This window comes from Daphnia pulex, chromosome 3 (assembly GCF_021134715.1).
Source record: "Daphnia pulex isolate KAP4 chromosome 3, ASM2113471v1".
NCBI lineage: Eukaryota > Metazoa > Arthropoda > Branchiopoda > Diplostraca > Daphniidae > Daphnia > Daphnia pulex.
Genome location: NC_060019.1, coordinates 8928349 through 8950699, shown reverse-complemented (window position 1 = coordinate 8950699; position 22351 = coordinate 8928349). Strand labels below are relative to the sequence as shown.

The 22351-nt window shown below is 42.6% G+C and overlaps 1 protein-coding gene and 3 long non-coding RNA genes across 8 annotated transcripts; 2 read left to right on the top strand and 2 right to left on the bottom strand.

The window, feature by feature from the left end:
- Positions 1-3282: 3282 nt before the first annotated feature.
- LOC124191277 (zinc finger and BTB domain-containing protein 24-like) lies at positions 3283-6506 on the bottom strand. The gene is made up of 3 exons (XM_046584411.1): positions 5437-6506; positions 4290-5365; positions 3283-4220 (listed from the first exon to the last, which is right to left on the bottom strand). Exons 1-3 carry the CDS (start codon positions 6173-6175, stop codon positions 3558-3560), a joined length of 2478 nt encoding a protein of 825 aa, XP_046440367.1. The 5' UTR covers positions 6176-6506; the 3' UTR covers positions 3283-3557.
- Positions 6507-16198: 9692 nt separating this feature from the next.
- On the top strand, positions 16199-17585 carry LOC124191284. The gene is made up of 3 exons (XR_006873361.1): positions 16199-16344; positions 16875-17162; positions 17228-17585. It is a non-coding gene; the product is annotated as an uncharacterized LOC124191284 (long non-coding RNA).
- Positions 17586-17787: 202 nt separating this feature from the next.
- On the bottom strand, positions 17788-20140 carry LOC124191285. Of its 5 annotated transcripts, none has more exons than XR_006873364.1 (5): positions 20126-20140; positions 19062-19151; positions 18740-18925; positions 18552-18679; positions 17788-18320 (listed from the first exon to the last, which is right to left on the bottom strand). It is a non-coding gene; the product is annotated as an uncharacterized LOC124191285 (long non-coding RNA). The 5 variants fall into 5 exon arrangements; XR_006873366.1 differs by lacking the exon at positions 20126-20140 and adding an exon at positions 19222-19328 and having other exon boundaries at positions 18552-18650; XR_006873363.1 differs by lacking the exon at positions 20126-20140 and adding an exon at positions 19222-19327 and having other exon boundaries at positions 18746-18925.
- LOC124191286 lies at positions 20021-22164 on the top strand. The gene is made up of 6 exons (XR_006873367.1): positions 20021-20309; positions 20406-20749; positions 20815-20906; positions 20982-21212; positions 21273-21400; positions 21632-22164. It is a non-coding gene; the product is annotated as an uncharacterized LOC124191286 (long non-coding RNA).
- The last annotated feature ends 187 nt before the right edge of the window (positions 22165-22351 follow it).

The window sequence follows — 22351 nt, the reverse complement described above, 5'->3', positions numbered from 1 at the left end:
AATAATAAGTGGAACAAAAGATCGGGTCGGATTGGGGGGGGGGGGGGGGACTCACCCTCCGGTTCTTATTTAAGAGAACCGGATGTCTGCCCAAAGATTCGATGAAAGAGATACAAAACGGAATTCCTTGTAGTTAGTAGAGATACGATTGTAACACACTCGAGGAAGGAGAATTAGAGAGAGAGAGAGAAAAAAATAACGCAGGGTTATATAGTAGCTCGCATAAATGAAGGGAAGCAAAAAAAAAACGGAGAGAGAGGGAGACTCAATGGAGCGATGTTGATCGGATGAGGGTGGATTACAAGCCGCCAGTCTTGTATTTGAGCACCTCTGGGTCGTCGTACGTATGCGAGCGAGGGGTACACAGTAAATGTTGAGAAAAAGTAGAAGAAGAAGAAGCTGCTCACCCGAACGGCATAGGTGTGTGTGTGGTGCGTCTATATAAGGTTATACGTGCGGAGGAAGATCATGTCTGAGGGGGGGATTAATCGCCTTGTTCCACACAACACAAAACAAGATGTGGACCCGAAAACGAAGAGGGGTGGATGCAGGGGAGAGAAAAAATCTGTAAGAAAGAAAAGGATTGCAATTTCCGGCATTGAACGTTCGCTTAGACTGGGCCTCATCTCTTTTCACGTCTACTTTTCTTCATCATCCGGATCAAACAAACATGTTGATGTTCTCTTGAGAAGGCAAACAACTGGCACATAACATCAGTGAGAAAGGGAAAGAAAAAAAAATAAAGAAATAGGGAAATAGTGCCAGGCCTATTTACTTTTATAAATACTCTTGCACAAAAGGAAAAGACACCTGTGGCGAATCTCTCATCAATTGATGGTCGTTTCGGATAGATTCGGTCGCGTATACATGGGATTACAGCACGTTGAGGGAGTAATTTTCTTCTTTCTAGATCTAGAAACGAGATTAATGAAAGAAAAAAGTACATAGACTCTTTGAGAAACTGTGCAGAGTAAACCACCGGCCAAAAACTCTTTTCACTCTCAAGATTTATAGATTTTTGATTGAAAAGAAAAAAACAAGTTACGGAGAAAAGAGCGAAGATTTGCGTCGTCGTCCAGTTTCTTTTGCCAACTCGGTCGTGTATTTTCTATTCCAAGTATCGTAGCTCTTTTTTTTCCTTTTTGCGATGGCGACCGTTTCTATTCACGGGTGAATCAAATGTCCGATCAGCGCCGGCAACCGCTGGATGATGCAGTTTAGCATTCTCCTCGCTTGGATTAGACTGCGATGTGCATACATATACTTTTTGATCTGCGGCGTATAATAGACTTGAGGGATTACAACACACACAATCCCGACATGTTTTTCGGTGTAAGCGCGCGCGGGGTCTGTCCCCATATCAAAAGGGAAAGAAAAAAGAGCGTCGACCCGAAATGAACCGTTTCAACTGCCTGCACAGAACTGCTCATCAACAGTGGAATATCCATCCATCCATCCAGGCTGTTCCTACTGAATAATAATGATCAATAAGGGGCGAATGAGGAGCAGCTATTTATAAAAAAAAAAAGAAAAAAAGAAGAAGAAGTAGACGACGAGGAGAGTCTATAATATAACAGCGGGGAGTGTGCAGAGTATAGTGAGTGTGTGTATGTGTAGGCCTTATAATATGTGTACCCATAGCTAGGCACGTTGCATTATCAGATTAGTGCGGTTGACTAGCCAATGTATGAAGAGGAGGGGCGCGGGGCAAGTGGGACCGAGAGAGAAACGGGCAAAGTTTTTATCAATAGACTCTGCGCAGGGAGAGAAAAATATTCTTTTTCGGGGCCTCTCTCTCTCAGTCCTGTTGTGGCCAAAATGAAATTTTTTTTTTATTTTCAAATTTTGTTGTCCGGTTGCACACTCGTCTTTTGTCTGCAACTTTTTTTAGGGGAACCCTCTTCTCTCTTTTCACCGTCGGCCGTTGTGGGTAGAAACGAGTAGGAACAACTTTTCGTGGGCCCATCATATGGGTGTCATGGGCTGTGCACAAGGGAGGGGTGGAGGTTTGATGGCTTTCTCCGTTGTGTAAATGTTGTAGGCGATTACATGATGATGACAATCATGACCAATCGATTCCCTGACTGGACCGGCTCCCACCCCTCCTTTTAGATCCATTTGGGCCGGGTAGATGAGATGGTCACACAAAACAATCAAGAGCAGCAGCAGCAGCTCCTATTCCAATCAACTGACAGCCAGGCGACGGGCAAAGTGGGATATATAACTGGGACGCGGGATGACATATTAATTGCCTTGTCGACACGATAGCCGCAATGAATGTCTCAAACAATCGATTATTAAGTAGAAAAAAAAAGAGAAAGAATCGCCATCATCTTTTTGACAGGACGAGGACAGAATTTGCCCAGCGAAAAAAAAAGTGAAAGGTTGTAGTACTCCTTATGGATGTGTAAGTGATTTGAACGCTGCTGCTCCGTGCCAGTCGAGCATGAAACGCGATTGAACCTTTTTTGTCCACCCTAGTCTCTTTCCCCCTTTTTATTTTTTGAATAGTTTCCGTCGTCTCTTTTCTGCCGTGTGTTATTAATCGCACGATCGAGAGCCTATTTAGAGTTGCTGTCCCTTTTATTTCTATGGAATAAACAGAGACGGATATTTCTAGAATGTCCTGTTTTTGATTTGCTCAAAGTTAATGCATTTGGGCGTAATGCCACGTCTTATTGTTGCATCTCGTTTTTAATGACGCCGTGGTTATTTGGTTTTCGCCAGGCAACGTGAAAATGTGACGATCGTCAGATTCTTGCTGATGCGTCTGTGGATCTGGTTGTTGTTGTTGTCGATTTCACCTGCAGCTGTTGCGGCTGCTGTCGGTTCATATTGTCGGGGCGTCGAATGGAGATGGAACACGGTCCGACACCTCGGCCGTGGCAACGAGACAGCCATAACACGTCATTGTTGTCGAGTGTCGACGCAGTCCGATCTGTCGCCTTGCCTCACACAAATGAACAAAAAAAAAGCGACAAATATTCGGGGCGGAGCTCATCATCTTGTTGTTGTTGTTGTTGTATGGGCCCAGATTTACCCGTCCAGTTTTGGTGGGGGGAATTCAGAAGATCAGATGATGTTGATGTCGGGTCTCTTTATTATTAACAAATCGACATGGGCCAGCAAAAACATATTCGCCCAGCAGCAACAGCAATCAAACGGAGCTCGTTAACGGGTTCGGGGGTTCTCCTGTCGTTGACAGCTATCATATACTCCTCCTAATACTATTTGTCCTCCGCCCCCCTCGACGTCTCCCCATCCGAATCTTCACGTCGGCGATTTATATTAGATGGACGGGCTATTATTGTTATGGCCGCCAGATATATTTATTTGTGTGCGCAAGACTCGTTTGATTTATACTGTACAGTAGTCTGGTTTTATATTCTCGTCCGACAGACACGTATTGGTTATAATCAATGAATAAATTCCACAAAATTTTCAAAAAGGAAAGAACCGTAATGTGTTGTGTAACAAATGAAATGCCAAAAAGGATTGGGGGAAAACATTCAATAGAAGAGCTAAAAGTGGAAAGAAGAAGAAGAAGAAGAATAAGGTCATAACAGGGAAGAGATTTGAAACAAACGGGACGGAGCCGCTGGCGGCGCTCCCCCCGACGGGACTCGATTGGACGATCCCGACGACGCCACCGATCCTCCAGCCGACATTAAATGCGCCTGGTGGTGGTGGTGGTGGTGATGATGGTGGTGATAGGGCGACGTCAGGCTCAATGGCGGAAGCGTCGCCGAAGGGCTCTGGTAAAGATGTTGGAGACTCCGGATGGAGGCCGCCAATGGATTCATAGCCACCGACGGATGATGAGGGATTTGAAGTTTGTTTTTCATACTACCACCACCGCCAGTCATTTTACTATTAGCTCCGCCTCCGCTTGTTCGGCCCATCCGGTTGGCGTTGGATTGATGCGGCGGCATGACCGACTCGACGACCGACGGTGACGTTTTGACGATTGAACGCGGTTGCTGGACCGGACTGGCGCCGTTGCTACTGCCCAGGCTGCTCCTTTCGCCGTCGTTGGAGCTGAAAGACGAATTCATACTGGGCGCCAAAACAGCCCCCATGCTGCTGCTGGCTCCAACAGCCGACGAAGTTGACGACGTCGGCGTCTGTTGTTGCTGCTGATGGGCGTCGTGCAATTTGCGGGTGTGTTTCTTGAGGTCGAAATTCCGGCAAAATCCTTTGCCACAAATGCGGCACGTAAACTGTTGGCGAAAAATGTTCGTTTTTATTTTCTGTCCGATTGAATTATTTTCGAATTTAAATTGACTTACCGGTTTCTTGTCGTTGTGCGTGTGCATGTGGAAGGTGAGATTGTAGATCTGGTGGAAGGCCTTGTTGCAGACGACGCACTTGTAGGCCTTTTCGACGCTGTGCGTCAGTTTGTGGTTCTTGTAGTTGCCCTTCTGGTGGAATCCCTTGCCGCAGTGCTCGCAGACGAACGGCTTGAATCCGGCGTGAATGCGCACGTGAGTGTTGAGCGTCGAGGAGCGGTTGAACGCCTTGCCGCAAGTCGAGCACTTGTGCGGCTTCTCCGCCGTGTGGATGATCTTGTGGCGGCACAGCGTCGACGCCTGCCGGAAGCCCTTGCCGCAGACCTTGCAGACGAACGGACGGGCCCCCGTGTGCACCGGCATGTGACGCGTCAAATTGTAGTGGGCGTTGAACACTTTGCCGCAGTCGGGGCACGTGAAAACGCGGCCCTTGTTGTTGTTGTTGCTGCTGCCGCCCGAGCCGTTGACGCCCGTCCCGGCCGAAGAATCGGCCGGCGACGTCGGCTGATCTCCGCCATCCCCAATCGATTTGCTGGTCGTGGTTTTCTCCGACTCGGTTTTGCTCTTCTTTTTCGGCCGCTTGTTCTTGTTGTTGTTGTTGTTGTTGCGGCGACGTCGCTGCTCGGCTCTCACGGGACTGGGATCGTCCGATCCGACCAGGGCGCCGCTGCTGCTCACTCGACTTTCTTCATCTTCTTCTTCCTCCTCGTCTTCATCCTCATCTTCTTCGTCGTCTTCCAAATCGTCTTCGTCCAATTCCTCGTCGTCTTCGTCTTCCTCGTCCATTTCGTCGCCAATCGTCACATCCTCATCTTCGTCCTCTTCCTCATCGTCCTCTTCCACGTCCAATTTCTTGTTGCGCTTGACCGGCTCGATCGGCGAAAGGTGTTGCGACGAATGGCTGCTCGACTTGTTCGATTGACTCACCGGGCTGCTGTGCTGCTGCTGCTGCTGTTGATGTTGTTGCTGTTGGTTGTTAGGCCTAACATTCGGTTTGACGAAAGCCGATTTGAAAGGGAGAGATGAGGAAGATGGTCCGTTTTGCGACTGGACCAGTCCAGGGTGAAACCAAAAATCTGTTTGATGGAATAGAACACGTTAATTTCTAGGCCTATAAGAGCTAACTGCATTTGTTTTTTTCGCTTACCGTGAAGATGGTGAGGCGCCAATAAGGGTCGGCTGTTGTGTTGAAGCGAGGCCGAAGCGGCCGATCTCAAAATTTCGACTTTTTGCAAATTGGCGGCCGTCGATGCGGAATTGCTGGAACTCAAATTCAAAGGCGGAGGTCCGTGCGAAGGAAACTGGAGCGGATGTCCGGATGCGTAAAACTGTTGCTGGTAGTGTCGCATCAAAGTGGCCAGGGCGTCCGTCGGCTGATGCATCAAAACGTTGCGCAACATTTGATTTAAACTGTTGTTGCCGGGATCGGGGAACTGCTGCTGGAAGTAGCCCGGCATCAGTTGAGATGGAAATGCCGGCGGCGGCGGCGGCCTAGTGTTGTTGCCGTTGACGCTCGTTGTTGGCGCCCACATCGGGATCGGGTAAACGGGCGGATGTTGAGACTGATGGGCGTTGTTATTGGCGGATGATCCCGACGGCCTATTATTGTCGGGCGACTCTGATGTTGAGGTTTCGTCGGCCGGCAGTTTGTTGATGAGCCGGGCGATGGAAAAGGAAAGTGGTGCCGACGGCTTGCTGCTGTTGCTGCACGGACTGATGCTGGTCTTGTTCCGGCTTCCGGCGTTCTCTTCCTCTTTGACGGAATCGGACAATTGCGGCGAACTGTCACGGCTGATGTTGAGGCTGTCCGTCGTTTTCCCCGGAAGACTTATGGGACTGCTTCGGCAACTGCTGGGACTGTTTGGACTCGATTCGTCGTCGCCCATTTTTTTAACTGTTTATTAAAAAATAAAGGAAATTGCGTTTAGTTTAAATGTCGAAAAGAACATCAGCTGGTGGTGGGAGGGCAAATGAAAAGGGCCACCCAAAAATAACCTCAAAGCGTCGTCTCGTCTTTCGTTCGTGATTAGATCGACAGCACGCGCGCTGGCTTCTCTTTTTTGACCCGTGGTGTTGGATATCATGGCGGAAAAAGCCACCACCATCATTGCTCTGCTCTCTCAACCCGTTGAATGAAAGTTTGTGTGCGCACACACATACAGGTCACGTTAAAAAGTGCAAAGGATTTTTCGTCGGTAATCTGAGCAAATGTTGACATCCGACACTCGAGCCACCCCAAAGCGGATGTAATATTGTCACATACTACAACCGATTAACCCCCCCACAGTTGGCTTCCGGTTAATCTGTTGCTATTACTCTAATAAGGCCTAAACGACAACTTACGGTTGGTGATTTCGCGTGTGAAGAAGATGAAACTGCTGCTGCGCTGTCTCTTTGAATTTCGCGCACTTTAAAATGATTGTTGGACCAAATTTCCTGGAATTGAGTTGCACTGTTTACGAATTACGGCGAAACGCACTCACACATTTGGAGAAAAGTAGTTTTTTGTGTGTGTTTGTGTCAAGTGGCGGGATGGGACACTCTTGAAAAAAGTAGAAAACTTGGTGGGGGGAGAAAACAAATAAACAGACAGACAGACGGGACTGAAGACTGTCGTGTCGTTGTGCGGACTGAGCACGGATTGAAGTCCGGGGTTGTTTTGATTCATCTTATATATGTGCGCTCCCTCCCTCCTACCGGTGAGGAAGGAAATAAAAAAAAGGAAGAAAGGAAGGAAGAAAGGCCAGCCAAAAAGAGAGCGAGCTGCAATAGGCTCCACCTTTTGCGGCGGTCTCTTTGCCGGCCGTCGGACCAACCAGCAACCAGCACCAAACGACCATTTGCCCTCCCCTCTCGCTGTGCACGCCGTGTGTGTGTGTGTAGTGTGTGTGCGTGTCTTTCCGCCGCGGCTGTTAGATGCTCCTTCCCTCTCACTATCGGACGGGGTTATACATATGGGGGAGGAACCGCCTTTTGATCGTCGACTTGGCCCCTCAGCTGCTCTCAGACCCGTTTGGGCACTGCCCTTTTCCCCTGTGGCTGCGACCAATCTCCGCACTCCCTTTTTCTCTCCGTCACCGATCAGCAGATCGACCTTTTTTATTTTTTATTATGATTTCGCGTATTATATATCTAGCGCTCCATTATTCCAAATGTGACTAGACGTTGACGTTTGTATAAGCTTTTATTATTACTATATAGTATACTGCTGAGGGGGTTTTGTTCATTATTAAGCCAGCGGAAGTCTGGGCTCTCTTTTCTTTTGTGTTTAATCTTTGAATTGGAATCTTGTCCAGAGTCGAGTTAATCACAGTTGAATTCATTTGAAACTGATGATGTTATCGCTGAGTTTTTCAGTATATATATAGGGCGAATGAGCGGGTTGACGGAGGCTAGAAGATCGATCATCTCGGAAGAATATACACCGTGGGCGAGAGAGAAATGGAACAGCAATTATTGAAACGATTCTTTTTCAATTAACAGCCGTTGATTAGTAAACGACAAAATAATAATAATAACTCGGATGGAAATCGGGTGGGGGGGAATTGAATTGTCGACATTTTTTTTCATAATGAAGAGTCACCCCTTATTTTTTCTCTCTTCCCCTCTCAATCTCTCACTCTCTCCCAATTAATGAAAAAGAAAAACTCGGATCGAGATGACGGCCTTTCTGGCTATATCTATCCATGTCGTGTTCTGTTTCTCTTGATTAGCGAATGCCAATTCCGGCGTCGCCACGCGTCCATTATTATTACGATCGTCTCCTCGTCGACGATCATCTTTTATTTCTCTCTCTCTCTCTCCTCTTTTCCGTCAAATCGGGAATAATAAAAAAAAAAAAACATTATCAGAGCAGCTTGCGTGCGTGTCCCCACTCGAGAAAAAATAAAAAAATGCCTTTGAAGAAGAAGAAGACGAACGACGACTAGAGTCGTCATTAAACCATTCCACACGGGTAATCGCATCTCATCAGCATGTATATCGACGCTCGAGTTCGGGGATGGAAGTGGGGCGACGCGTCCAAAAAATCTTTTGCCGCATCATCACACACAGACGAGATCGAATATCGCTCAAATCTTTTTTTCCCATTTTCTTCAAATCGCTCAGGTGTTGAGAAAAACAATTGATTCGCCAGACTTTTCTCCCGTTCGGTTTGCCAAACGGTTTTTTACTTCTCGATCGGGACAAAAATAAAAACTACACTGCGAAAAACCCGTCAAAGGAACGCTGAGAAGTGGATGGAAAATGGTTCTCACCGCATGATGTCGACTGAGGGATGGATAGAAAGAAGAAAAAAAGAGTCATCGGTGCCCACCTAATATCAACGGGGTTTTTCTAATTTCCCTTTTTGTGTGTGTGTGTGTCGGCAATCTCCGAAAAAGTCACAACGGCGCTGACTATATGGTGACTGTGGAAAGGTTGGCTGAACATGATCTCTCGACTCTATAATCATCTGGTCGGCGGGGGGTCGCTTTCATAGACATTTATTCAGTGCGCCGTTCTTTTCAAATGCATAAACGATAAGAGAGAGAGAGAAAGAGAGGACCGTGTACGGTTTTTGTGTGTAATCCGCAACGACGTTCGACGTCGACTTCACAGCGCGGAGCACATGGAGTCGTGAATGAGGGCCCTTCTCCAATTACCACTGGCCTAGATGTAATGCCGCTGATGCCTGAAATCGCACAGCAGCAAATAGCGTTTTGTCTGCGGCGCGGTTGTTGTCTCGAGTTTTTTTCCCTTTTCATCATCGTATATACGTAGTGTATTAGTGCTGGGAAATTCTTCCACATCAGAACCATCCAGTCGGGCGCCGTGCGTTGCGTCCAAGACCGGATAAGAGATTTATTATATGATCGTAGTACAAATACGGCCGGAGAAAAAGAAAAATCAAAAGGGAGACCTACATGTGGAAAAAGTCGATTTTCTATAGATCCGGGGGGATATACGACGACGCTGTAAGATGAGACGGTCTCTGTCACAATTGGCCTCTGTCAAACGCTCAGCCTATATTATCTATAGAGATAAAGACATGTCGTATACACATATAGTACTGTTCAGGTTTAAAAGTTGTATCCAGTCATGATCAAAAAGTATGTATAGGGAGGAGGAGTCGTATATGGGCGCAGATGTACGTTTCATAGGCTCTCTGATGGTCCGTCATACGGTAGATATAATAAAGTGTCTCTTTTGTTTTCTTCTTTTCTTCTGGCGTCGACTCTTGGCGACGGTTGGAGGTTTTTGTGTACAGTTTGGCTCAGCATTTTCCTTTGCAACTGACAAAATGTTTCAACCCCCCCACACGCGCTGCAGCGACTGACATCGCGACGTCAAATCGCCAAGTCAATGGCGTCGTTCATGTGAGAATCAAAGTCAATCGGAGAAAATGAGAAAGGAATCAAAAAAACAATAGATCTTCTTCATTCGGTCGGAATAATAATTGTCGTCCTTATAAGTCCATCACGAACTTTTTTTCCCAGCAAGATTTGGGTAAGGTTATCGCGTGCGATGAGTGAGTACGTCTTGATGGGCCACCCCGGTGGTGGATGTGGTTGGGTCGGTTGCGGCGGATCCTCTCGAGTTACCTCGGAGAGGAGAAGAAGAGAGAGAGAATCATGGTGAATCGTCTGATGGCGGAGCTTCGATAAGGGGAAGCGCACGTACATCTTTGGGCGATGGCGACGGCGGAGGTCCGGTTCACTTTCCATTGGGGTGCCCGTAGTTTAGATCGTCGGTCGCCTAGTCTAGTATAGAGGCAGCGCAGCACTGCTGGATGGATGGATACGCGGTTGGTTATCGGTCGTATCCATCGTCGATATGTGACCCGTATGTGTGTGTGTGTGTTCTGGCGACGGCACGCTCCCCACTCGACTCTTGGCCTTTATGGGGTTTTAGGTTCCACTAACAGCAGAAGACGGAAGCCTTATCGAATGACATGTACTTGCACACTTGGTCCTGATTTCTTTTGTTGCATCTCCAATCTCTTGACTCGTTTGATTGGAATTTTATTTTATTTATTTTTTTTACTTTTGTTTTTAATTTTTCTCGGCGCAATTGTCCAAGTTCATTTAATTCGGTTTTTGAATTTTACTTTTTTGTCAAACAGCTGCTCCAGCTGGCAGACATCTTTTTTAATTCTATGGGAAAAAACTGTTGAGTTAGTCTGAAGTGGGGGAAAAGGGTGTCTGAGCTGCCACCCACGCAAACAAACGCGCCATTAGCTCATTATTCTGATGATGATTATTCATAATGAAATGAGAAAAACGCGTCCAGGTGCATTTTTTGATTTCCAGCGGAATTACCAAAATCTGTCGGGTGTGTGTTTTTTTATCAAATGGCGCGGCGTTTAAACAATCGGAATTTTTTATCATAGAAGCGTGCCACTAGCTTCCCCCATCCTATTTCGTTACATCCAACATTTTCATTTCCCTACGCCAAAGAATCGGAACAAAAAAAAAAACGGGGAAAAAGTCGATCAGATTTCACATCTCTCATCCGGCTTCCGAGTTCCCTCACTCTCTCTCCTTTACCTATACGCACAATTTAGTTCGATATAGACATCACCGCGCAGCACAGGGATATATAGGAGATCCAGTGACACGAGTCGTGCTCCTGGCTTGCGCCTCCCATCATCTTTTCATCGGGCGCTAGTTTTATATTCTCTCTCCTTCTTCTTATTTTTATCAAATGGGAAATATCTTGGGTGAGTGGGTGGGTGGATGAAGGAAGTTGCATCCTCGGTGTACATTATTGAGTCTTGGCTTTCACGACAATGGACGTCCCCCCCCCCTTTTACTTCCTCATGAAACATTCTCCCCCCCTCTATCCTTTTTTTTAAAGATGAGGAGACGTGATGGAGATTTCAACAACGAGAGAAAAGAAAAGAAAAAATCAACACTTTATAAACCTCCTCCTTCCTCCGACGATGAAAAGGGGGGCGCCCAGCGCACGCGGGGCCAATGCTGAGGGAGACGGGCGGATGTGGGAGGAGACGCGTCGTCGTACGTCGCGTACACACAAGAAAAAGGAGAGAGAGGGAAATAAAAGAGTAAAAGGAGACGGGCACCCCCTTGTGTGATCTTCCGCCTCAGCACGGGACAATAAATCAGTATATACAATTGAATTCGATAATAGAAAAGAATAAGGAGAAGACGTCGACGCTACGGCAACCTGTAACCATGGCGTCTTTCCGGTTCATCACCATCAATTCCGTCTGGCACCGTCCTCCTCCATCCTCATTTTTTTTCCTTTTTTTTTGTTATTATTAGTATTGGCTGCCATGCCAAAGGTTTTTGGTCGGTTTGTCGGAAACACACACTCTGCCCGATATTCGTTTTCGTATTAGTTGGGCAGATTTATTAATACTGCAGGACAACATCACTTGAACTTTCTCTTTTTTTCTTCTTCTTCCACGAAGAGATGCGCATGAATGAGGATATGATTATGTCTAGCAGCAGCAGCAGCCAATCGCTTTCTCATTTGTTTACCTGAGCTGTGTGTGTGTGTGTGTCTGGTCCGTATACATAGGCGTTGCCGGGCATGGATCAACCGATCGTTGATAATGTGGACGCGGGTTGTATATTTAGACTCTCATATCGACAGTTGAGGGCAGAAATATTAATGTTGCACGGATAAAGTGGTTCTCGATTAGATTTAGGTGCCCCTCTCCGATTTTTTTCAGGCGCAGAGAAACGCAACTTTTATTAGTCGGCCAATATCAGGCACATCCTACCTGTGATTCTCTCTTACACGTACCTCGTCAATTTAAAGTAAATGTACTTTTGAGTTTAGAAACGTTATTTGCCAGCTGATTATTGCGATGTCTCCATCAGCGGATCGGAAATCCAAATAGAATTATTCCGCCCACCCTTTTTGCTCCCCATTTCCGGAAGCGCCAATTCAAGAGTTTGATCTCTTTTGATGCGCAAGACTCTCTTATTTTCATTCTTCTTTTTCTACTTCAGAAAAAAAAAGTAGGCGTCGCGTCACATCTTGACGGTGGTCCCAGGTGTGCTGCCGAAATAGGAAGCACGTCACGAGACGTCGGCAAAGAAAGAGAGAGGGGGGAAATGGTTAAAAAAAAGGAACTCGGAAGTAGGCAGAACCCCCACTCCACCCCCCACCCGGTCTCCCTCCTTTTAACGCCCAGCGACGCTCTAGCTGCTGTATTCTTTTCCTCTCTCTCGGATGCTATTCTATAGACTCGCTTCGACGGGGAGTGTCGGTGTGTACATTGAGTAAAAAAAAAAAGAGTATAGAGAGAGGGGGGCAACCCCCTATACCAGATCCCAGGCACAGCAAATACGAGAACCTGTGCCCCGCCCTCTATCAAACGGAAGAAGAGGTAGACGTTCTTCTCTTATTTCAATTTTTTTTTTTCCATTCCACATTTTTACTTGCATTGTGCATCGGACAAAAGTCAGGAGCGGAAGAAAAGGGGATGTATATCAAAGTTAGATTTATTATATGCTGTTGGTTGTAGTAGTTTATGATAAATCTCCATGGCCATATGTACTTATCCGGTAGTTGCGGAGGGCGGATCGAACTTGTCGACTGCTGTGAATGCATCCGCGTTATAAGTATGGGCGTACGTCTGTGTGTATTGTAGGGGTACATGTGAATATTTTGCTGCTCACCAGATGAACGTGGTCAAAAATAAATAACACACGGAACCTAGTATATCGGAATACATATAGATATCGAGGGGGTGGGCAATCGTCATTTGTGTCGGACGGCGGATTTGCTCGACTCCGCCCCTACCGTTACGGCAACACGTCAAATCTTCTCTCCTTTTGGGAATAATAGCTCCAGCCCCCCGTGCATCAATACTGCGTTGAAGTCTGCAGCTTTTTCAGAGATGGAAACGTCAAAAGCCAAACAGAATATACGCTGCTGTACGTAGGTTTTAAAAATAATAATAATAATAACCTACTATGCAGCATGCATATGAACTCAAAAGAAGGTTTTTGACGCGCGTTCGGTTTCAGGTTTCATCCAGCAGCGGCGGTTGTGCTGCTGCGCCATGGTCTCTTGTTATTTCAACTTTGACGTGTTGGATATTCAGCTAATATTTCTCCGCGATGCCCTAACAGGCTTTTATTTTTGTTTGCCTTAACGTCACTAAGAAATCGTTGACTAATTTGTTCTTGAAATGTTCTCAAGTTATTTCTGCTTTTCTTCTTTAATCTATAATAGGAAAATGACGGTTTGATGCTACTGGGATTCATGGCGATCGTCGCATTTTATTAGGAATTCGAAAGCGTGATAGGCTGAACAAACAGCTGCACAGGTTTACACTTGAGCTCTTTGCAGTCATTTGGGCTACAACTGTAGACGTTGCTGTCTGATAACTTGTTCGCGTGACACAAGGTGTATTTGTTTTATTGTCAGGATTCGGATCGTGCCCCGTTGTCAACACTGTCGATTTAACTGTGTAATAACTTCTATATAACACTATAACTTTTCGTAGTTCCTTGTGTAAACAACCGAAGCACCACGCCATATGCACATTGTCAAGGAACACAAGATGAATAGCAACTAAGAGGCGCGACCTGGCGTAAGCTAACATTAGCAATATTTATTTGTCGAGCTATTTGATGTCAAAACTAGTACGAGTTTCCAGGAGTTTCCTACATGAATGTAAACTGGTTTTTAAATTGTGAAGTAATTATTTCTTTAACTTACAAATCGTAGAAATTTGTGTTGAAGAATTTGGCGACTTTTGAAACGAGCGTAAATAGCGTCAAAGTTGTTTGTTGTTGTGGAGAAGATGACCCGATGCGAAGTCGTATAGTATTTAGATAAATGTCATAAATTAGCAAAAGGCCGCCATATATTTTGAGTTTAGAAGTGAGTTGAGCAATTAATGCAAGTTTAATCAAGTCACAGTATTTTCATTACACTGTTTCCAGGAATTAAACAGCGCTGTTCTCCCTTAATTGGGAAACCTAATAGTAAGGCTCCGGATACCGTATTCCTCAAATCCGCAAATTTAACACCCAATTCGAGTGGCATGCTGTACGCATGTATCAATAATCACCGTGTAATATTCTACTTTATTTGTGAGTGGAGTATTTCTTCCCTTATTATCTGGTATCTCTCTGTCGTTGGCCGAATTCTTCAACCATAAGGTGGCAAAATCTTCGTACCTCAAAACATCCTTTATAATTAATGATGAAGGCAAGTAGTTCTTTTTGTTTTGTATTTTTGGTTAGCGATTAACTATTTTTTGTTTTCTTTTTGTAAACGAAATGTGCGATTATTTCCGGAACAACTTTTCGTCTGACGAATGAGAAATTTAAACTTCTGTTCCACAGCTGCCCGCTAGATGTCAGTAGATAATTTGTTTTGAAAATAACCCCAACTGCATTAGTTGAGTTGTTGTTGGTTTGTTTGACTGATTAAGGAATCTGTACAATTTAGTAATAATACTTTATACTTTGCAGGTACTTGGTACTATTGGCCACACCACTTTCGGAACCTTGTTACTGCGAGAAAGTTAGCATCTTGGATCGGCCTCGCCCATCTAGCCATCATCGTGGACTTGTATACGAATGTCTCCTTGCACATCCATTAATACTGCAAAATAATTACTTGTTGATTAAAGAAGTCTAATATCCCGCCAATCTGCAGAAGCGACCAACTCATTGCAGTACGTTTGTCTTCGGCGTCGTTTCGAAGACACAGGACGAAGGTGGTTCATTTAATTTATATAACTTGTTTTGTTTTATCAATTTTTTGGCCATTTGATGATTAAAAGTGGTTGTTGTAGTTTGATGGTGTTGAAGGTGAAGTTGTCTTGTCATTTTATCAATATTTTAATAGGTACCGTTATAATTCGTCCATCAGGGGGCTTGGTATTCGTAGGAATCGTAGCAAATAAACCACGTCATTTGTTTTCGGGACGCTGTACGGTTTTGTACGCGAGTAGGAGTACGACGAATTTCCAACATTTTCCATCATGTTGATAGAAAGATAATTCTATTCAGACTATTTCATGTAAAATAAATATATTAATGCATTGATATTAGACCTAAAGGTGATTTTGCCTGCCAGCTGTATATCATCATCATGAAACAAATTTGTTCAATAAGCACTGTTGAAAGAAGTCACTAGCATTGTGATTTCATTCTGTAGCTATACTGCATCTTTTGAAACTAAATCAATCTTTTTCCCTTTAGGTATTGATTGCCAGGTGAAGTTCAAGCTGTAGAATGATGGTGTTTGCTGCTCAATGTGTAAATGGTGAAAGGTGCGTGCTTGAGTCAGAAAAAGCTGCTATTGTCCCTGATGTTGGTGAACCTACAGTTGTCTCACATTCTACCTCGTAAGAGTCTAACCCGTAATATTACGACACAGTAATTCTTTACTGACGAGTTGGACCACTTCAGACCGCTGAGACACACCTTTAGTCACTCACCCATGCCCAGGTACCCGACAATTCACTTATTTTCGTAGATTATTTACTAATAATCTTCTAGCTCTAAACTCTGACTGTGTAATAATCTCTAAATCAGGCCCTTTTTTTCGGGTGGGTACTATAGCCTTTGATCATTTTTATTATAGCCTTTTTGCCTTTAGGCTTTATTAATCAGTTTCAGTTACTTTGCACATCCCTGTAAAGATGTAGGCTATCGGCAGTTTTTTGCCTGGTAACTTTTTGGTGATGACTGACGATAACTATAACTATTCCACCAAGAAAGCTCACTTGTAAATTTTTCGATGATTGCCTTTTTTTTTTAAATTGTACATTTTGTACTAAATGTATTTCACGGAGATGACGAAGTTTATTTTCCGTCCGACTCTATCCGACTCTAGTCGTCCGTGGTTGCTAAGGGCTGTCACTAGGTGGCTAAATATTTTAGTGTGTTTAGGGATTGAACTATTCAGCTCTAGTGTGTTGGTTTCTAGAGCGATGTAGGGGGGTGGGTCATCAAACTGCCAAAGTGCTGAGACGACTGACGAAACAGTCTTTCTTTTGCTGTCGAGACGCTGTCCGAGAAGGTTTGAATTTCATGGCTGGGTACTTTCTTACGTGACATTTCTGATCCTAGACATGGTAACTCCATCTTTTATTCTCTAATTTTATAAAATGTAATTTTTTGTGTGGTTGTGTTAGTAATTATGTTGCTTAGCTTTTTAATTCAAGACTTTGTTAACATTTTGTGACTTTGTTTCAAATAGTAATTGAGTTTTATTATTCTATTAACCATTGAGTAGTAAAGTCTGAGCTTGCTTGGGTTTTGTTTTGCAAATTGTTGAAATTTCCAGTGGAATTATGCCAAGAGCTTTTGCAGACATGCACTTAACTTGTTAGAAAACTCGGGTGGGTTAGCATTTTGCCTAAATTTGAGTCTTATGTAAAAAATAGTGTGCTACACATGTGTTTTTTGTTAGAAATTGAGTTAAGACATTGAATTTTTGATTTAGATGACATTTTACAACAACTTTATGTTTCTAATTAAGAGCTTTTGTGAAAAGATTTGCTCAATAGAATTGTATTTTTTTTTATATATAAAACAAATTTGCCCTTTTTTGTATTTGAAAATGTAATTGGTTCATTGTTTTCCTTTGAACTTTGATTTATAGGATTTCTTGGTTTAGTTGTTGGAGCTGCCAATGGTGTTGATGCAGCGTACATGGTGTGAGCAGTGGTTTTCCAGTCATTTTCCAGTTGAGATGTCTTGAAATAGAGCTTGTGCAGACACTCAGTTCAACATCATATTTCAATGTGATATTTACCTAATGTTGGTGTTCTTGCAGTGTTGAATGGTTGTGCAAAATAGTTGATGTTGCCTGGTGGCTGTCGGACATGTTTTATCGGCTGCCTTTTGTCAATGTGTCGTCTCGTCTCTTGCCACCTGTACACACGTTAAGGTAATGCTGGATGAATAATTTTATTTAATTATTGACTGGTAACTAAATCTCCGTTCTCATTTCAGTTCAATCGTACGCCACCGTTCCAGACTTGATCCATTGGTGAAGCCGAAAAGAGGTTGCTGAAATTCAAGACTGAAAAATTAATTAGACTGGACAATTTACAAATGCATATCTGTTGTCCCTTTTCCCTGAGTAAACAGCATGTCCGCCGTTGGTTATTCGTCTGGTCGAAAGGGAAATAGCAATGAGAAGTTCTGATGTATTTTTGGAGAAAGACTTGTTTGATCACGAAGTAATTCTCCCTTGTGTTTCGCGATCAACTGTACCACCTTTATATAACGTTTCAACTTGTTCGCTCTTCACATGTATATGACAAATATCAATACTATTACTTCGCTAACAATAAAATATGAAATCAAACCTATTTTGTTCTTTATTCCTATGAAAAATTAAAAATTTTATAACCTATTTTAAAATTATATAATTAATTTCCTGTCCAAATTTTTATTATTTTTTTCCGCTTTATAAAAAAAACCACCATATTATTTATTTACTAAGTCTTTTTTGATAAAAATTGGCGATGTTCGATTATCCCTTGTTTTTTTTTAATTAGAAAAGAACAATTCTTTTAATATGTATTTTATTTTTTTATTTTTTACAAACATAACCACATGTAAATTTTATGGCCCCCAGGGAGGGGGGGGCCTGTGACTTTCCCAACCGCGATAATAACATGTGCCGTTATTATTTTGTTGGTGCAGAAAGCCGGAATTTAATCTAGCAGTTGTCGACTGTGTCAAACCTGACATAGATCAGGTTGCCTCAATCGTATACTGCACAATAAAAACGCCAAAGACGACAGTGAAACCATTTCAAGACTGCAACACAGGAAATCACTGGTAGAGCAAAAAAAAACACGAAAGAGAACAGATTTCAAACACAGGATAACATTGGCAGGGCAAATACACAAAATGCAAACAGAAAAATATTTAAAGTCAGCGACCCGGATATCACTGGCAACTTCAGGCTAGTTCAGGATACCGCCAGCACAGCTACTTCTGGATAACACTGGAACCACACGCTGCATACAACAGTTCAATTAGTCTCCATCACATCTTTCACCACCTGGCTGCAACAAGGTAACCAACAGCGGACCTATTCAAGAAAATCAAAAAATTACCATCGGGGAAAGACAAGCACAATTACACAGGACTCTTAATGAAAAAAAAGAATACCAGGAGTAAGACAAAGCTACGCAGTCCAACAGATCTCTCCGATATCTCAAATTTTACAAAGGAAGTCATAGTTGGTTGGCATCAAACTGGAATTTGATCTCTAGTCATATTAACAAAGAACTTTAGTAGGAAATTGGATACAAATAATTACTTTTGCTTTTGCATGGCACGAGACATACGACTGGGTGCAGGCAGCAAGACACACGAGGCACGACATTTCAGCAAAATGGACAGGCTTCCGAGTTAGATTCTGGTTTGACAAAGTGGTATTGAAATCACCTATCAATTTACACATCGAAATTTAACATTAAGTAACCCTAAGAAATTAACAAAAAATACCTTTACATTTTCACCATGGGAATTTTGGGAAACGTCACGACCAGCATGCAGCATCCCACTTCTCATTCGTCAAGGAACAAAATGGCCGAAGACGCTCGCGCCACCTAGCGACAGCCAATTGGATTGCTTCCTTGCAGACAGCACGCAGCAGCTAAATTTGCAATTCCTCACGCCTTTCACCCTTCACTATGACGCAACATACAAATGATTTAGTTAGCTATTTCAGACTTACGGTAAATTTTCGAATCCTAATAAAAGATGAGAAGACAATAAGAAAAAGATGTTCCAGCAATACTGTACTAAATCTAGCATTGGTTGTTACCACTCTGTCATTAGAATGACATATTCAGTTAGGACACCAGGATTCACAATAGTTGACAGTACAGGCTTCATGAACCTTTCACATTTTCTCCTGGAAATGGATGAGAAATAATGAAAGAACACACGCCAAACAAATAACACAGGAAATCTAGTCAATTTACCAACGAATTCATTGGTAATTTTCGAAGAAGATGTCGCTGAACTTTTGACGTCATAAGCCCATATAACAAACAACATTCTTTCACGCCATCTATTTGACACATTCCAAACTCAATATCTAAAGGACTTGCCTTAGAATAGTCGCAAGTCATAAAAGTAATCAAAAAGACAATTTCTCTTTGCTTAAAATTAGCATGGAGTCTTTAGAATTCTACAGAGAACAAAGCTCACTTGCTAGTATTAAGCAACTTTTCCGGAAGTATACCGGAAGTAAGCAATAGCTCCTTAAACATTGAGCTATCGTCAAAATAAACCAAATATTCGTGATCTACGTGAAATTTGGGGTCGATCAAATGTGAATTAAACGAAATCTAAATTTTGGTCAAAATCGAGAATTTTCCTGAACTAACCTGTTGAAATAGAAATTAACACGTGAGCCTGTTTGCTGCAAAGAACGCTTTTTATTGCTACTAGCTTAGTTCAGGAAAATTCTCAAAACCGGAAGTACGCTTTCGTACAAAATAAAACATGGACTTTGCCACAAATTTAACGAGGATAACGAATATTTGGTTCTTTTGTACGTCAGATAAATATTTACTGAACTACTGACAGATATGAGAAAACCGGAAGTAGAAAAAAAAAACAAATTATTAAAAATCTAACAAGTGAGCTTTATTGCTGAAACAGAAACTGACAGGTATCACCCCAAATTTTTTTTAAGTAGCATTGAGAAAATTCTTCAGAGATGTGCAAAGTAAACGTAATTAAACTGAGTGGAAAATGATCAAAGGCTATGCCGTCTAGTGCCAGAAAAAAGAAACGTTTACAATAACATGAAAACAATGTCCGCTCTGGCTCGTTGACACTTAATTGAAAGAACTAACAAGAAAAGGCTTTGATACTCACGTAATATTCTCTCCTCCAAATTTGTATCTAGTCTTCACCAAAAAGCCACCACCGCAGCATCACAACAGACGAAATACCCAAGGTGATAAAAATGAGCGGAAGGCAGCATGACGTTCGCTGTTGTGTCTCTCGTCTGTCAGTGATTCCAGATTGTTGACGAAATATCGTCTTCTGCTACCTCTAGGTATCACCCTTTTTGCCTTTTAGCTTTTTATTCCTGTCATTCTGCACTGTGCCTTACCTGCGATAAATCTTTCTTTCTTCTTTTTTTTTTCTGTAGGTGTCAATGACCATTGATAATTGGAGAGCAGCATAGGAATGTGACAGTTTGTCTGGGCTAAATGCCCTACTATAGAATAGAATCCTCTTCGGAAACTTTGTCTGCTCCTAAATTACATGTTACACATCATAAGTTAAAGTTACTTCAAAAAATCAAAACAAATATTTAGATTAGGATTTTGAGCTAAGTTAAACCGTTTTTAATTCATAACATTTACCATATCATTAAGCTAATGGTTCTTATTGCATTCTTGACTTCATGTTTTCAAAAATTTCAGCTGATGTTTTTGTGTGAGCTAGGTGCTTGTGACAATATAGAGATCAAATATGGTCCAATCCAATAATGTAAGCTATGTCTTCCAAAGCTAAATAGTTTCTACAGTCATTTAATGTTTACATTAATATTTCAGGTTAAGTTCCAGTGTTAAGTCATAGTAAATCTTCAAGATATTGAAGACATCCCCAGATCCAATTCTCTGCTGCTATCATACCCATACTTTCTGTAAATAATTACATTTGATGTTGAAAAAGTATAGTCTGAAATAGCTAACTAAATCATTTGTATGTTGTGTCATAGGGAAAGCTGCTGGAGTAATCCATCCCCAATTGATTCATTTCGTGCCAGCTTGTGAAAGGCGTGAGGAATTGCAAATTTAGCTGCTGCGTGCTGTCTGCAAGGAAGCAATCCAATTGGCTGTCGCTAGGTGGCGCGAGCGTCTTCGGCCATTTTGTTCCTTGACGAATGAGAAGTGGGATGCTGCATGCTGGTCGTGACGTTTCCCAAAATTCCCATGGTGAAAATGTAAAGGTATTTTTTGTTAATTTCTTAGGGTTACTTAATGTTAAATTTCGATGTGTAAATTGATAGGTGATTTCAATACCACTTTGTCAAACCAGAATCTAACTCGGAAGCCTGTCCATTTTGCTGAAATGTCGTGCCTCGTGTGTCTTGCTGCCTGCACCCAGTCGTATGTCTCGTGCCATGCAAAAGCAAAAGTAATTATTTGTATCCAATTTCCTACTAAAGTTCTTTGTTAATATGACTAGAGATCAAATTCCAGTTTGATGCCAACCAACTATGACTTCCTTTGTAAAATTTGAGATATCGGAGAGATCTGTTGGACTGCGTAGCTTTGTCTTACTCCTGGTATTCTTTTTTTTCATTAAGAGTCCTGTGTAATTGTGCTTGTCTTTCCCCGATGGTAATTTTTTGATTTTCTTGAATAGGTCCGCTGTTGGTTACCTTGTTGCAGCCAGGTGGTGAAAGATGTGATGGAGACTAATTGAACTGTTGTATGCAGCGTGTGGTTCCAGTGTTATCCAGAAGTAGCTGTGCTGGCGGTATCCTGAACTAGCCTGAAGTTGCCAGTGATATCCGGGTCGCTGACTTTAAATATTTTTCTGTTTGCATTTTGTGTATTTGCCCTGCCAATGTTATCCTGTGTTTGAAATCTGTTCTCTTTCGTGTTTTTTTTTGCTCTACCAGTGATTTCCTGTGTTGCAGTCTTGAAATGGTTTCACTGTCGTCTTTGGCGTTTTTATTGTGCAGTATACGATTGAGGCAACCTGATCTATGTCAGGTTTGACACAGTCGACAACTGCTAGATTAAATTCCGGCTTTCTGCACCAACAAAATAATAACGGCACATGTTATTATCGCGGTTGGGAAAGTCACAGGCCCCCCCCTCCCTGGGGGCCATAAAATTTACATGTGGTTATGTTTGTAAAAAATAAAAAAATAAAATACATATTAAAAGAATTGTTCTTTTCTAATTAAAAAAAAACAAGGGATAATCGAACATCGCCAATTTTTATCAAAAAAGACTTAGTAAATAAATAATATGGTGGTTTTTTTTATAAAGCGGAAAAAAATAATAAAAATTTGGACAGGAAATTAATTATATAATTTTAAAATAGGTTATAAAATTTTTAATTTTTCATAGGAAT

Bases quoted from the DNA above. Each gene is read 5' to 3' on its own strand.
- LOC124191277 (XM_046584411.1), bottom strand. From the start codon at position 6,175: ATGGGCGACGACGAATCGAGTCCAAACAGTCCCAGCAGTTGCCGAAGC. The intron at 5,366-5,436 runs GTAAGCGAAAAA...TCCATCAAACAG, and splicing joins GGCGCCTCACCATCTTCACG to ATTTTTGGTTTCACCCTGGA. The intron at 4,221-4,289 runs GTAAGTCAATTT...TTTCGCCAACAG, and splicing joins CGCACAACGACAAGAAACCG to TTTACGTGCCGCATTTGTGG.